This window comes from Protopterus annectens, chromosome 11.part0 (genome assembly GCF_019279795.1).
Source record: "Protopterus annectens isolate FY-2018-M chromosome 11.part0, PAN1.0, whole genome shotgun sequence".
In the NCBI taxonomy this organism is placed as follows: domain Eukaryota; kingdom Metazoa; phylum Chordata; order Ceratodontiformes; family Protopteridae; genus Protopterus; species Protopterus annectens.
In genome coordinates this window covers 1,317,557,475-1,317,575,454 of record NC_056745.1, presented here as the reverse complement: position 1 = coordinate 1,317,575,454, position 17,980 = coordinate 1,317,557,475, and the positions used below count along the sequence as shown (strand labels likewise).

At 38.2% G+C, this 17,980-nt stretch overlaps 1 protein-coding gene across 1 annotated transcript in view; it reads left to right on the top strand.

The window, feature by feature from the left end:
- The window catches only part of LOC122815831 (D(4) dopamine receptor-like), a 958,504-nt gene that overhangs the window by 871,355 nt on the left and 69,169 nt on the right, over positions 1 to 17,980 (top strand). The window contains exon 4 of the mRNA XM_044088634.1: positions 479 to 1,071. Coding sequence (XP_043944569.1) covers positions 479 to 1,071 — 593 coding nt within the window. The remainder of the gene's footprint in view (positions 1 to 478; positions 1,072 to 17,980) is intronic.

The window sequence follows — 17,980 nt, the reverse complement described above, 5'->3', positions numbered from 1 at the left end:
AAAGATAACCAACCATTTTATCAGACCAACGTTATTGGATCACTCCTGAAGCCTTGCAGGTTATAAAAAAAATATGATTGTTTTTGTTTTGGTACCCCATCCCTATCCTGATGTACAATAATTTCAACCTTATATAAAAATAACAAAAGTGAAAGTACAAGTGTGAAATATTTAGTAAAATTTAGGAGATACATATTTATACTGAAACGGAAGATATGACTCAGCAAAATGGTGCTCTCAGAAATATATTTTAAGAGCAAGGGTGGTAAAGAATTAGTCGTATAAATATACAGAATCATGAAATGCAGTGTTTGTCATAATTAATTATAAAAACAATGTTCTAATAACCTTCTACTCTTGAGATTTTTACATTCATATGTATTAATTTAAATTGATGTTTTTGCATTCTGATGTGCATGAAGGAAATTCTAGAGGTTACAGCTTAATATATATATGTGTGTGTGTGTATTTTTTGCAGATACATTGCTGTCATAGTACCCTTGAAATACAACAGGAACCAATGCAGTGGGCGTCAGCTCATACTGATTACAGCTACCTGGATTCTTTCTTTTGGGGTTGCCAGCCCTGTCATCTTTGGTTTAAACAATGTCCCAAGCAGGGACCCGAAGATCTGCAAGTTAGAAGATGATAATTTCATTGTATACTCCTCCATTTGTTCTTTCTTTGTGCCTTGTCCAGTCATGTTACTTTTGTATTACTGGATGTTTCGGGGACTGAAGAAATGGGGGGCCAGCCGCAACATCACTCGGCATGAACCCCGGTTTGCCTTCAGCCTGAAGGGTATCACAAGGGAGAGGAGAGAAAAGGTGAAGTACCTCATGCCTAGCCTCAGTCCAGACTCAGCCAACAAAAGCATTCCAGAAAATGATCTGATGACCACACAAATGGACAGCACTTCAGACATTGAGGCTCCAGAAAAAACAAAAGAGGAAAGCTCAAAGGAGAATGGAATTAAACATCTGCGGCATCCAGCCAAAGTGTCACGAATGAAAAGACGGAGAGTAAGCGGAAGAGAAAGAAAAGCAATGAGAGTTCTTCCTGTAGTTGTAGGTAAGTTGGTAGTTATGGTAACAATGTAAAATAATTATTCATTGGTTATACAGCTCCATCTCTATCTCCATCTGTGTCTTACTCTCTCTATATATGACTTGTCTATATATATATATATATATATATATATATATATATATATATTATCTACATCTATCTATAGGTACACACATACACACACACACACACACACACACACACACACACACATATAGATAGATAGATATATTGCATATAAAGTGTGTGTGTGGGTGTGTGTGTGTGTGTGTGTGTGTAAATAAATAAATATATATATATATATATATATATATATATATATATATATATATATATATATATGTCTAGTGAGAGAGAAAGAAATATATTATAAATGAGAATTAATGAAACTATACACAGGGGGAATGCAAATTTCTCAACCCCTGGACTTGTTCAGTCTCACACAACTGTCATTCTGCTGTCTAGTCAAACATATGCTGTCAGCTAGGTAGCTGTCAACCTAACACTCATTTGCCCGAGTTACTAGCACCCATATGTACCTATATCTATATCTATAGCTATATCTATAATCTATGTATATCGATAGATGGATAGATAGCTATATATATATATATATATATATATATATATATATATATATATATGGAAATATATAGATATAAATATATAAAAGAATAAATGAACGTATACTTTTCCTTCTGTGGTGTCTATCTATCCATATCTTACTAATCAGTTACAATATACTACAAAATCTAAAATAATTTCTTAAAAAGTCATAAACAGTGCATTTGTTGCTGAAAGATAAAACAAATCTTGAATATTCATGTAAGCAAGCTACAGTGCTGCTGTCCTGTCCAGCTGTAACAATATAGGAAAAACAGGATGCAATCTGCCAACATACTATGAGTACTCAGTAACTTTATAATGAGTGCATCTGTCAGTCTGGAATTTTTTTTTAGGTATTTCCAAATCAGTTATTGGTATTCCTAAATCTGACACATTAGCCATGATAATATCACTTCTTCTATTACAGGAAGGACTTTGTAAACATCATGGTCACATGCTATGTAACCTGTAACTTAAAAGCAAATGTTTTCTCAGATTTTAAAGAAATAAAATTATATATATAAAAAAATTGAAAAAAATGATCTGTGTTTTACTTTAGAGAGAACACTCTGTGGTATTTTAATTTGTAAATAATCCCTGTTTTCTGGGCTGCAATAATTATGATTTATTACAAAACCACTACTTGGCATATGATACAGCTTTTTTGTGCACTAATAATTATAACTCTCAGAGCTGCAATAGCACTACAGTTTGACTAGCGATTCTATTATCGCTCTTACTGTAACATCTAAGCACAGGTTAGCCCCCTCCCCATTTGTATACATACACAAAAGCATGCGTTAGCAGTGTTTTCAGTCATGTGAATAAAAATGTTAAGATACAGTGCATCTCTAATTAGCTCCAAGTTTATCTTTGGAGTGAGTAGATTATTTTCTGTTACTTAGTGGTTGTTCTCATCTTAGTAAAACTGCACAGTTCCCTTGTAGTCCAATGCCTGTATTTTCTGATGTTAGCTACATGACTGGTGCTGCTGATTTTAAATAAAAAGACATTTTTTTCAGGATGAATTGTTCTTTGCTGGAGCAGGATAACAACAAATAATTTGACTGTCCTGATACACTCTTCCACAATATCAGTAGGGTATTTAACCTAAAATCAGTTTTACCATTCCCAGCAAACTTAATAAATAGAAATGACTATTAGAATGCAATACAACTATTCTAAGGTTTCAGTGACAGATTGAACATTCTTGTTGATTTTTTAAATGTATTTTAAATGTGGTAGCACTGGCATGGATTGCATGTTAATCCTTTGGGTGTTATTATTTGATATATTTTTATTAGAGACAATTTCATTTTCAACTTATTCCACAGTAGCTTTAAGAAACCAACATGTGTTTGTCTCACAGCTATAGGATCTGGAGTTCTGCCCTGACCTCTGCTCACTATATTTCTCATTTGACATAATCCTCTATATGTCTGTGCATTTTATCCAGTTTTCTCCCACCTTCCAAAAACAATGACAATTTTAAACTGTCCATATGTATGTTGTATATATCCTTGCCTTTTTGTTCCAGTTGTGGAATGAAAACAGTTAAAGAAAAAACAGCTCATTTACCTGGTAAGCAAATAAATTAAAAACTTGTAAATAGTACAAAAGTGCCTTTAGTAATCATATTTATGGTGTTGATTCCCCTTTCTACGCTGCAGTTAGAATAACTGCAGCTGTGCTCTGTTATTGATTTCCTAGGTGATTTGTTTAATTTCTGTAAAAAACAATTGATAGCACTATCCTTTAAATTAACATATCTAGAGACTATAATGTCTGACCGGCCGTGCAACCAAAAGTTGTCTCACATTGATATTAAACGTTTTTTATTCCCTTGTCATGCAGCGGTCATTGAAGTGTCCTTCCAGCTTATTTTTTATTAGCCAGTTTTGTGAATAAGTTTAAGTCAGCATAGTTGATGGCTTTACATTCAAAGCAAAATAAACACAGAACAAAAGCTCCTGCTTTGCCCATGCCTCTCAACCTGTTAGAGCAAGAAATCTGGACAAAGCCATAAACAATGGGGAGACAAAAAACCCAAAATAAATGCTGCTCTTACAGACTTAGAAAGTTGGTAAAATAACAGGTTTTGAATTAGCATGAATTCTCTGAAGGGTATGAAGCTTGAAACTCAAATGTCCGTCGTTATATTGTGACTTGAAACCTTAATGATTTCAAAATGATTTGCTAGAAAAATACAATTTTATGAACAACACAGGAAAATTTGAGGCAAATATCTGGACATTCTGAGAAAATCTAGACAGTTGAGAGGTATGGCTTTGCCTCTTTATTTGACCCAGAACTTATTGTATCATTCTGCTGTTATACTTCACTTGAAATCTAAGATCTTTCTTTTTCCATTTTTTTTCAGCAAGGTCTAGTAGCACATGGAAGATAATGGCTTACTCAGGAACAAAAACTATGATTCTGGATACTGACTGTATTCAAACATTAAGTATTATACCATACTATGTCTTCGCTTAACTATATTAAGAAGAACTTTGCACTGATCATTTTGATATGGAAACAGAGAGAACTACATCAGATGACAATCAGAAGACTCAGCCTAGTGTGTTTCTTTTCCATTTGTTTGCAATACACCAAAAGTATAAGTTTGGTGTTTGGAATGTTTTATGCTGGTGCAGAAGGCACAGATATTTCTTTTCTAGTGGCATCCGAAACTGAACATGCATTAGGACATTATGTATTTATTGATTGGCTGATTGATTTACATTTCACTTTCTCTCTTGATGCCCTCAACCATTATGCCTCTCTCACATGCTGTATTGGCCCATCGGTTCCTCCAGAACCAGTCCAGCCCATTCATTCCTTTAGGGGTATTGGATCAATGACAGAAACTAGATTGTCATACCTGTAGACTCAGGAATTCCTCCCCTTATGTATTCTATTTGTGTTAGTATTGCTGACTCTGTGAGCCCTGTTTCCTTGAAAACAAACACCTCTCTTGGTTCTTGGACTCCACCATAATAGAATATGAACCTTGGATATGTACTGCTCAACTTTCCTGTCACAGACAGATGATCAGGTACTACCTCATCAGTTCTGGCTACTCCAGGGTACAGGTGACTGTGTGACATCTGGGTCATACTCATGGCTTTGTTTCTGTATAACAGAGCTTTACATCCATCCCCCTTGCAGCAGGAATGCAGGCTACAGCAGTTGTGTTCAACAAGGAATGATGAGTGTTACATATGCCCAACAGAGCACACAAGCTGTAAACATAAAAACAAAATGTTTTTATATGAGTGCAGTTTATTAAGACAGGCAGCATTAGTGTGGATTACACAATTGCACTGAAAAACAAGACTTCGCTGACCTGAAACAAGTTGATAGTCAATACGTTCACCATGTGCCTGGCAGCATGTTACTGCGCCAAATCCGAATATACTGTCCCCCATCTGATGTCAGGATCCTTCATAACATTTGTATTTAACATCTCCTTGGATTTTATTACCCACTATGTTGGTGATCACTAAATTTCAATGACATTATTTAGAATATCTCACTGTCATTTATATGTATCTGCTAACCTTACAGTTCTGATTGTAAAATGCAAAAGCAGTCTCAAATCCTCGGTGCCTAATAGAGTCTATACAGCCCCAGTTTGGTTCTCAGTAGCCCCAGAAACCCAGAAACTAGAATGGCTGGCATTGCCTTTCACTTTCCACCACACAATGATACTTAGTGAAACTTCAGTATAAATAAGATGATGGAGGCAAGGAAGAATCAGGGGGACATCTCATGCCCCATCATACTGCCAGAGCTTCCGACTACTGGCCATTCTCAGGGACAATCAGCAACATGAAATGCATACACTTATTCAAGATAGTAACTGCGTTGTGTTTCTTATTCCTGGAAAGGATAACTGGATGCTCAGTGTACCTAGCTGAATATGGGAGGAAGGAAAGTCACCAGAGTTTGAGTGAGGATTTCTACAGTGATCTGATCTGCAGACAAGTTTGATAACCTGAGTGATGGCAGCATCACTACGTTACCAGTGTATAATCAGGCATAGAGAGTATAGTGACTGACTGCTGTAGATAATGTGGATTATGTAGAAAGTCTAGAACTTTTTTTCCTGATCAGAGTAATCACAGAAATGTGACAAGACTTCTGGACTACATGGGATGGAGATTCATTCATTCTCTACAACAGGGAGATCATATAGGGGAATGAAGACTACCAGAATGAGAACATGGGGGATATTCATTGATTTACCTCTATAGGATACACCAGTCATAGAAGAATGATACACTCACAAATATGGTGTTTGCATCAATCTACTCTGGAAAAAAGTTGCTTAGAGACTGTTAGACAACCAGAAACTACATGATGACTATAGCCACTCTCTTACACAGAAGGACTGCTGGGCGCATACCATTCAGCTGCTAGGGGTTCATGATTGTCCATACCTAGGCTAAAAAATGGCTGTGTACTCAACACTGCAGCTGAGTGACTATAGCCACCTCTTACACAGAAGGATCATGCTGGGCGCATACCATCCAGTTAGGTTCAAGGACGTCCCACCAGCTAAAAAATGGCTGTGTACTCAACACTGCAGCTGAGTGTGATTTTATATTGGGCTGCACATGCACGCAGGGTGATAGTTCTCATTTGCATGGTCATAGGTAGACTTAGTGTAGCAGAGTGCAGCTGCATGTGAAAATGCCCAGGAGTACTTTGTAAATGACATGGGTCACTGTTCCCAGCATGGAGCAAAATTACATAGTACACAACCCACTATGCAGTTTCAAAACACCTGTGTACTTCGCATAATGGTATTTAATATATATCACCTTTTGTTCTTGTGTTTTTTATTAACAGACTAACACAAAGATTTTTACTTGGCTATTAACTTGTCTAAGACTTGTTCACTATTTATAGTGTAATTTCTTTAGGTGTATCCTGTACACAAGTCATTACTGAAAGTATCTTCCCCTAACAAAACTAATACAGATATCAGCCAGTTAGTTTGATAGTGTCTTGTTCATATATTCATGTTATATTTTTGGCAAATGGCATTATATGGCAACTGCACTATAGAAATGTACATTTAAATGGATAGCAAATGCTGCAGGTTTGTTTTCAAGCCTCTTTAGTCCAGTTTGATTGTGCTAATTTTCTGCCTTCTACACAGTCAGGATCACATATTAAAGGTTTTAAACCACTAAAGGTGTTTAACATTCAGTCCAAATGATAATGCATGCATTTCTTCTCCATTCTGTAAAAATATATTTTATTCAGTCTGAAGCAGCTATATCAAGTTAAGCAGTGTCTAAGAGTCATTTTTGTTTAAACTGGTGACAGTGGGAGGTACAGCATTAAATTACAACTTGCATTTAGAGGATAACGTAAGCAATGTCCATTGCTCTTGACTACCAACAGTCAAGAGGCGTCTTCTTCATAAGATACACTAGCCCAGATATATGTCTAGATCTACTAGCCATGGGACATAGCCAATGTTCTATACAAAATATTTTTGTACAATTTTACCGGTAATATGTTCAAATTAGAAGTCAGGTTTATTAGCCATGAGAGCTACAGCAAGGGAAGATAACAGCACTCTGTTTATAGGAACAATGCATCCTAAACTGCAACCCTGGATAAAAATTACTTTACTTTTATCAAATTTGCTAAATGAACAACTGCCCCAAATAATCCTCTTTCCATGCACTCTTATGGCTCAATCTATAAAGTGACACATAAAAGGCAAAAGTTTGGGCAATCATTCTTCAGAATGTCTGTGAGGCAGGATTGGCTGTGGTGAAATATGAAGGTTTTACCCCTTATCACAGGGGAATCATATTTCAGCTAAGTATCTACAGACACACCTTGATTGTGCACATCAGGTCTGTGCTCTCCCTGGACCTCAGTGAGAACATATTACATCACTCATTTGCTGGTTTGCTGGTGCAGGCTAGTGCTGAATATTGCCATGGCTACAAATGTTATGAATGGAACAGAAAGTACAGGAGAAATAATACAAATAGAGAATCGCTAGCCTAGCTGAATAAATGAGACAGTTTTGGCCTGTGATCCTTTCGGGGCATACGTGACATAATGGTTAAAGTGTGCACCTTACAATCACAAAGTAGTGTTTGATTCTCCCCTAATTTCTCAGTTAATGCTTGTGTTACATGTGTCGACAGCAAAGAGTTCAATTCCCTATTGCTCTTGTACTTGGCATGTTTTGAGTTGGGGGATGGAATAATGGTTAATGTGTTTACTTCACAGACATAAGGCATAGGGTTGATTCTTACCTTTGATCACTGTCTAGTTATCAGCTAGGTGTGTAATAGTCTGCAGACTGATTGCCTAGGATTTACCTATAAGCAATGCTGATTGGCACATAACCAAATGTTATTCAACTTTTTAAAAATAATTAGCACTAGAAACAGACCATCACATCCCACAGAAGAGTAAATAATCTGTAACAGCTTTTCTTCATATATAGAGCTCCTGTCCCAATAAGATAATTTGAAACTGTCACCACACATTTTTAGAATATCACAGACTCTACCAATGTGTTAGCTTCAATTTCTTACTACCCCATATCTTCCCTACAAAAGAACTAATGTCCTTTCCCAGCTACCTCTGGCAGTGTGATATCATTAATAGTTTACAGATGCCATTGATGGATGCACTGCAAATTGTGCAGAAAGTCTAGATGCAATCTTTTTAATATGCTATTTGTTTCTCTAGATGTGGACTCTGCTGCAAACATTCTTGGCATTGATATAGATACTACAGAATGCATTTGATGACAGGCTAGTATGGTTATGAAGCAACAGATATATTAGGTAAACAAATGGAATTTGTGTTTGTTCCTAAGTAGTGCTGTGAGACTCACAATTCCCGGTTCTGCAACTCTGGAAAATAAAATGCAATTCCAGAGAAAAGAGATGGTGTGTTGAAACTCATTTTATTACCTGTAAAGCATTTCTCTAGAGGGTTTTATCCTCACCTACTTTCCAAAAGCCCTAAGGGTATACCTCAGAGGATTATCATTTACTACATCACTGACTCACAAGATTGACATACACTACATTGATTACAAATGGTCAAAAGCTCATTAAATAAAAAAAATGTTTTATGCAGGGGGGCAAGCCGACCCTGCACCCCCCTTAGTGGGCACTGTCCCCCACACCCCCTGATAATTACATATACCAACTCAGAGTCTGTAAAACAGTGGTGAAAGAGAAAAATCCCATTCCCCACTGTGTAGTAATCCCACAAGGCAAGTTGTCAGCATCCTGCAATGAACCAGCATTTTGATTAAAACATTTCCTTCAAAAACATTCAACATTATACATGTACAGCAAAACACACTGAACTCCTTCAAAGTGGAGGGGATACCTGAAAACTCTACAACCTTAGACATAGTCTACATTCCTGCTACTAACATTTACACTGTCAGTTTCCTGAGGACTGCAGTCATTATCATCAGAAAATCATAAGCATACATTTTACAGTGAAGGAGGGTGCTCAGTAACATGCAAAGTAACCCAATTCCACTATCAGTCTAAATAAAGTGCACGTGGAATATGAAAGGGGTTTCCATCTTTTTACAAAGTGGAGTGATCTTTGATTTTATTATACAGACTAGGGAAATGTATGGGCAGTTCCTTGCATGGTGGGTAGGTGGGTTAAGGAAGCGTAGCCTCCACAGAAATGTCTCTCAGTTTTTTTCTTTTTTTTTCTTTTTTACTGACAAGTATATTCAATCATTTTGCATGTGAGTAATAAGCTTCAATCTTTTTTGCTTTTGGCTTTAATACATTCATTTGTAGGCCGTGGTGGTGCAGTGGTTAGTGTTGTCTCCTCACAGCAAGAGATTCACCTGTTTGGAGCACCTTCTGTGTGGAGTCTGCATGTCCTTCCCATGGTCAAGTGATATTTGCAGACATGTGTACATGAATGGGTGTGCCTTCTTTGAAGATTGGGTGTCGGGCTGGCAACTCAGCACCATAAAAATCCACTTCCAATCATTAGCAGACCAGAGTTCCACTGTGGCGACCCCTGACTGGGAAAAGTCGAAATACTTACTTTAATACATTCCTTTCCCAGATAATTCTTCTGATGCCCTTTAGATACTGTATTACTATAAAACAGTTACCATGTAATCCTGGTCTGAAAACATACTTTGCATTTAGTGATATAGTTACATTCTGGTCTTATTATGCAACGTGGCTGACAGTTCACAGTGCTGTTACATCACAAATATTTCTTTAATACAGTGGCATTTCTAGATGTATATTCTAGTGCCTATTATCATATTTTGTATAAGCTCTTATGATAGTTTAAATTAAAACATATAGACTAATCAAGCAAGAAACAGTTTGTTGGAACTGTACAAACTTTTCAAGTTTGTTTCAGTTCAGATTACCATGAATTTGCTACCTACCTGAGAAAACTCCTTCAATAGTAGTTATTGCAATGACATTCCCTTTTAGTTAGTCGTTACAAAAATTCTTACTGAACCCCCTTTAATAATTGTATTAAAAAAAAAAACTCCCCGACTGGATGCTATTGGGGTTAAAGGGGGGGGAGGGTGGAAAATAAAAAGGGGGGGGTTTTTTTAAAATTTTTTGGGTCACGGGATTTAGTTTTTTTGTTTCACCTTCCCTAAAAAGCCAAAAAGAGCATCCATGCATTTCTGAAATAAAGGTAATCTATAAGTGATCATTACAGTTATATATAATTGTAAACCCTCCACATTTTCTTCCAAAATTGCCATTTTGGAGGAGGGATTATTAGGGGAGATCAACATTTTGAGCCAGAATTGGGGACAATTGAGATGTTTGGATATTCCTAATCTACAAAGTGCTTTGCATGTACCTCTCAACCTCTTAATGCAGGAAATCTGAACAAGGCCAAATATATTGGGGAACATACAAACACTACTAAAAATTGCTCTTGTATAAACGTAAAGACAGTCTTGCATTAGCATGCATTTTTCTGAAGGTTATGACATCTGAAACTCAATGTCTGTCATTTAATGGCTTCATTCCTAAATGATTTGCTAGAAAATCACAAATTTGAGAACAAACCAAAAATAAGCAGCAAATATCTATTCATTCTGCAAAGATATGGACAACTGAGAGGTATAGTTCAACCGGGGCTGTCTGAGCTTGCTACCCCCCCTCACAAAATCATGGTCAAATGGAGCCTCCCCCCTGCAGCCATTCCAATGTCCCATTCCTTGGTTATTTTGCCCCATTTATCATAAACACTAATGTGCATACTGCTTTACTTCTGCGATGATTTAGGATTTCATTTGAAAGTTTTATTTTGCATTTTACAGCACAAACCCCAATACATATCTGTTAAAGCAATGCAGTCTCACAATGCAAATAGACCAACATTAAAACTTCTCTGCTCTTGAAACTCGCATGCATTGAAACAGCACTGAAACCCACTTTCAGAGAAAATACATTTTGCCAATGGCAAATATTAACTCTGGGCTGTCTACAAAATCATAGGCCCCTCGAACATAACATACACATGCTCTTTGATACACCTTCCTGACTGTATTACATTATATTCCTTGTACAATACAGTACAGTTGTTAGAGGGCATTTTAAATTTATTGTTTTGAACATGTTTCCAGTAAACAATGAAACAAAAAGCATCCACTAATGACAAAACTGCCCAATTCAGAACATTTCCATCATAAAAAGTCTACTCAAGTCCACCAGTATCAGTAAAAAATATACACAATCTCTGAGTAGTAAACTCCACATTGAAAAATTTGTAACTAATAAAGAGGTTGCTGCTAGCAAACACTTTATATGTCATTGTTTAATCTACAAATAAAGTGCCTGTTACTCTTGAAGAATAAATTGCCTTTGTTGCATGCAATAAAAAAATGAAAAGCTAGTAATACCGCAATAGGGAATGGATAGCAAACTGTTAACAGGTTCATAGTTACTAGGTATCTTTGCCAAAAGACTGCAGCATCCACCCCTTTACAACACAATACAGCATCAGCAATGCATTTACCTACTGTGGGAGTAGAACCCACAGCCTTCAGCATCTAAAGCAAGTACACTATCTGTTGTGCTATTAACAATGCAAGCAGGCTAAACACAAGCAGCACTAAACTTTTGCTCCCCTGCAGCTCTCAGCTCCTTGTAAAATCTACTCCGACACCCAGCTGTATCTCTGAACTTTTCAGCACAAGAAATCTGGAAAAAGCCAACATTTATTGGGGGCGGAGACAAAGGCCAAGAACCAGGGACACATTTTAAACATTGCTTGTATAATGTTTGAAAGTTGCTAGAATAAAATGCTGCGTTACCACCATACATTTCACTGCCACGTCTTGAACCCAGGGGACCCCGTGCAAAACAGTCAGAGCAACATACCACTATACCAAATCAACTGTTTTGTGAAAGAGGAAGACTGAAACTTAAATAGCTACCATTTAGTGAATTCAGTTCTCACCATAGCACAGCTGTCAGCCTCTTAGCACAAAGACCGAACAAAGCCAATAATGGGTGACTACTACAACCACCAAACATTCAGTGAATTCAGTTCTCACCATAGCTCTCAACCTCTTAGCAAATAACACCCGGACAAAGCCAGTAATGGGAGAATATAGCCCCCAAACATATTCAGTGAAATCAGTTCTTACCATAGCTCTCAACATTAGCAAAAACCTGGATGAAGCCAATAAATACCTGAACAAAGCTAATACTGGGTGAATACAGCCCTCAAACATATTCAGTGAATTCAGTTCTTACCATAACTCTCAACCCTAGCACAAAACCTGGATGAAGCCAATAATGGGGGGAATACAGTCCCAAACACTACCTAAACAAAGCCAATACTGGGTGAATACAGCCCCCAAACATATTCAGTGAATTCAGTTCTTACCATAACTCTCAACCCTAGCACAAAACCTGGATGAAGCCATTAATGGGGGGGGGGGGGGATACAGTCCCAAACACAGGGATACATTTTAAATATCCATCTTGTACACTTAGAAAATTGCTAGAATAAAAGCTTTTGTTACCATACACTTTCTGAAGAATATGAAGTCTGACAAGTGTGTCCATTTTTTTTTACTTTTGTTAACCAGGAAAGTCTGACTTTGAAAAAAAAAAAAAAGCTAAGTTTTAGCAGAGGCCCAGGGAGAAACACTCCAGACAGCCAAGAATAAAACCAGAGAACATGTAGCTGTCAGGCAACAAGGACACAAATGCAGAAACCACAAATTTTATGAGGAACAGAAAAAGTATGAGGGAAAATCCTGCAACATTTTCACAAATGGTGGTGGGTAGGGAATTCAGGCTCTTGCCACTTGGGCCCAAGGTACAGGGTTCAAGCCTTATTCACTACCCACCACCATGTACCCCTGGGGCATTTCACACACACACACACACACACACACACAGTTTCCAGTGATGATCATCACGCCTGTGACTGGACTTCTTCTTAAAGGAGAATGTGTGTAAAAAAAAAACTTTTTTTGTAATTCTCTAGCCGTAGCCGATTCCAGGGGGGTGCACGTGCACCCCCTTGCACCTGCCTGCGGGCGCCCTTGCCCGATACTTGTCCTGTACCTCACATCTCCATAGAGCAAATGTTAAAGGCCCTATCCAAGGCAAAGAACACAGCTTCCATGGGACCTGACAGTATCCCAGGATGTATTCTGCACCATCTCCAGCAAGAACTGGCTTCACCATTGAGCACCTTATTCAACCAAAGCCTAAGTACAGGCTTCATATGGGCAGAGTAGGGAACTGCCATTGTCATCCCCTTGAACAAAGGTGGTGCCACTACTGACCCTGGAAACTATTGCCCCGTTAGCTTGACAAGTCTGATCTGTAAAGCCATGGAGCATATTATTATGGATCTCATAAACAAGTACATAGGCAGTCTCCAAGCACTTGACCCCACGCAGTTCAGATTCATCAAGGGCAGATCTTGCCTGTTGAACCTGGTTGACTTCTTTGAGACTGAGACCAAGGCCTTGGATGAGGGAAAGTCAGTACATACAGCTTACCTTGACTTGGCAAAGGCCTTTGACACAATCCCCCACTTGGGCATCATCAAAAAGCTAACACAACTTGGTGTAAATACCTGTCTCATCAGGTGAGTGGCCAACTGGCTCACCAACAGAACCTTCAAGGTCAAAACAGGCACCTCCACCTCTGATAGCAAAGCTGTCACTAGTGGACTTCCCCAGGGATCTGTCCTGGGACCCCTACTGTTTGGCATCTAGATCTCAGAGGTCCGGGCAAAGACAAAAGGCCTATGGCTGACCAAGTTTGCATACGACTGTACGTTGGGTGCTGTCATTGACTCCCCAAATGATGTTAACATACTGCAATAGGGTCTCACAGCATCTAATGACTGGTGCCGAAGTCATGACCTCAAGTTAAATGCAAAACAAATGTATCATCATACCGCTTGGCAGAAACATGGCCCCTACTGATTACCAAATCAACAACAACCCCCTAAACACACAACCTGTGGTGAGAGACCTTGGTACTCATGTTGATAACAATCTCACATTCAACCATCACGTAGCAGCAGTGGTCAGAAAAACCTTTTACTTGGTTCATCTCATAAGTAAAGGGATTGCATCCAGAAAAAAGGAGGTTATTACCTCTATACTCCTCCCTCATTAGACCAATAATTGAGTATAACACCCCATTTGGTACCTCTCCAAACATCTGCACCAACTGGAAAGGCCACAGAAATACTTCAGAAAGAGAATCCATGGCGTCCAACACCTGTCCTATGCAGACAGGCTCAAATCACTATCACTCTATTCAGTATCATACAAATTGCTAAGAGGTGATCTGTGTCTCACCTACAAGGCAATCTCGGACCCTGCTCTACTTAAAATGCTCCATATTCATACTTCTAACTCTTCACACATTACCCATTCAAAAGGCCTGAATCTAATATGCGACATCAACAAAACCTGCTGGAGAGACAGGTTTGTCTCCCAGGAGCTGCCCCTTCTCTGGAATAGACTTCCCATACATGTCAAACAGAGTACCTTGCTGACCCTCTTCAAATGCAACCTTGATGAGTGGATGGGAAAGCACAAATTTGTCCCAGAGGTTCCACCTGTGTCTCTCATTGACAGGGATGACAAGTGCTGCCTGAGGTTTATTTCTGGTGATAAACTATTGGCTAGGCTTGTAAGGGCCCAGGGCCATTATCCTAGTAACCTCCTATGATCCTATCATCCTATGTTGTCAGGGCCCATTTACAAGATGTTCTTTGATTTGGATAGGGCTGTCAGGACTTGAACCATAATGATGTTTTAGCTGGGCCAGGAAGTGATAACAGAAAGAACAACTAAGTGAGTTGGTGGTGCAAAGTTGGAACTGAATTTATCAACTGGGATATTGAGTATATCCTCCGGGTCTGAAAAGATAATATTGTTGTAGACAAGCTCAGAGCATTGTTAGGTGTTATTTCTTAGTTTTCAGCACAGCTAAAGAATGACTCACATGTATCTACTTTAGGGTCATACCCTGCTTCACAATTTCTAATGGTAGATTTGAGACTTCTTCTAATCTACCTCAATACTTTTATGAGGTGGGGAGATGGTAACACATTTTACAGCTTCTTTTTGCTATATAATTTATTCATACAGGAATTCTGCCATAAAAGCTTATTTTTAAATTTTCCACTACACTTAGGAAAGATAGGGACTGACTTAATAATGTATCTATTTTTTGTAGTCTTTGCCCCCACTGTCTGTCAGTCATCAGCCCCTTCCTTGGCCAGTCAGCCCATTTAGTTCCCCATCATCAGCATGAGGGATAACTGGTAGGGGGCATCATTCAGACAGACATTAGGAGTGGTTTGAAGATTTCCCTTTAGTTTACCCCATAGTAATGCATGTACTATGAGAGAGATAAAGGAGGGTCATGAGATGGAATGACAGCAGAAGACATCACCTCATTTCTTCAAATGGTGGTTCTTCCAGGCACTCCTGCCCCAGCCCTTCATATACAGGTGGTGACCTTCCTGCTCTCCAACAGGAAGTTACCACCACCCACTGTAATTCTGAGTGGATGTATACAACCACATCCTCCCTGTGAAAAGTGAGAGGGCTACACCCCTTCATTCTTCCCCCATTATCACTAGCTTATCAAGTGCCAGGGCCAATGGTTGACCTCCAGTCACATGAGATACAGTCAGGAATCCATCCCCTGTACCATGGAGCTAAGATATCAATGCATCTATTTTAAGATGATTTGAAGTCAGAGGTGAATGCAGCAGCTATGGCTGTGGGATCAGTAGGAGGAGACTTACTTCAGAGTTTTACTTGGCCTCCCATAAATTATGATGGTCCTTCTTTGGTGATATTGGTAAAAATACCAATATTTGTTGGGGATACTGTAGGTTTTAAAAATAAAACCAACTGATGTGTTGTCCTATTTTAACTAGAGAAGAAGATATGCAAAGTGGGGTATAGGATGGACCTATTTTCATTAAGACAAAGTTAGGAATATTGGGCCCTCTGGTGGGATAGTACATAATTTGTTCTACAGAATTAGTATTAGCAAGGTCAAGAAAGTAGCGGGCATATTTGCAATTGATAGTTGGGTAGCTAAGGTCACAGAGGATAAAAGCTCTGAGTTTAATGGGAACTTCCTCTAATATATTAAGGAAGTTATCACAGTCCACAGAGGATATGAAGGGTGACCTACAGGAAGAAATGTTGTGGTTGTTAGCCTTATCTAGTGTAACTTGGTCTTCCAAGTTAGAATCACATGGGGTGTTTTTCATGAAATAGCTGTCTCTGATAAATTTAAATGCTCTCCCCACAGTTGTTAGTAGACATTTTGGTATGATAGGTGCCAAATCCAAGTGTAGAGGGACTGCTCTCAGAACGTTTCACTACAAGGAAATAAAGTTTCATTTATTCTACATTAATTAGACTTACGTGGATGTATTCATGTTGTGGGAGGCCTTAAAGTTTTTGGATTTTTTTTAAAACTCTTGGCATGGATTAGTACTACCTTAATATTTTCCGATCTGGAATTTATTAAATTGGAATGTCCAGGAGATAGCTCCTACCTAAAAAAAGCACTATGGAGCAGCAGAAGTTTTGGCCAGTATGTAAAAGCCCTGGTAAGAAAGTTGCAGGCCACCCCTGACAAAGCAGTAAGACCTGTCAGCCATTTCAGCCAATATCACTACATGATGAATCCCCTTAGAGTGGTAACAGCTGTGTGGAAATTATTAAAACCAATTATTTTATCTTTAAGATTTGGAATCATTCTTGGTGATGGCAAATTGCTGGTCAAAACTAGTGTTTTCCTGTTCAGATTCATGTATAAATAGCTCCTACGTATCATTCTGCAGTGAGCCATTCTGTTAAAAACTATAAATAAATAAATATCATTGGCTATACTGATTGTTTTTAAGAAGGCTGATTAACCTTCTTCCCTCACCCATGTCCTAGATACTGATAAAAGGAAAAAATAAACATACAGCATCTGCATCCAAGACTGTTGATAGTATTTTTACAGCCTACATACCAGGGCTTGCAGGACAATGCAAATTATTTGCATATCTGATTCAATGCAATGCAATGCATTTAAATCTTTACTCCTAGCAGCTGTTTTGGCTGTGTCTCATTGAATTTGAGAAGCTTACCCCAGCCATCTAATTTAGTTTGTTATTTTACTATAATTAAGTGATTGACTGATCCAAGACACAAGCACTATACTGAGATCATGTAGGTGATAACTCCTATGGTGTGTTGGGTCTATATTACATTATCAAAGTTTCAAAACTTCAAATCTGATACGGTCGACACCATATAATCGAAGTCTTGAAACATTGAAAGTATAATAAAACACAACAATCTACAAAAACAAACCATTTGCTGTGCCCCCACCCCCCCTCTACATATTCCAACTCTGAGATCTCACTACAGTGCAGAAAAGGGAAATTTTCCCTTTCTGTGCTGTATGGAGATCTCCATTAAAAGATTTGAAGTTTCAAGACTTCGATCATATGGTGTTGACCATACCAGAATCAAAGTTTTGAAACGTCGATCTTCTGATGTAGACCCGGTGTGTTAACCATACCTGATAAAATATTGTGTGTAATCAAATTTTCATTGTGGTTCAGTACCAGGAAGCTGATAACCAGGATGGTTATATTTATGTGTCTCTTTCTTGTTAGTGTTTGGGTAATTCAACATGTGTGTTCCATAACTAAATTTACAAGTAAAATTCCAGTGAACAAAATCTGATGCAAGTTGTTTAATTTTTAAAATTAATTGATTTAT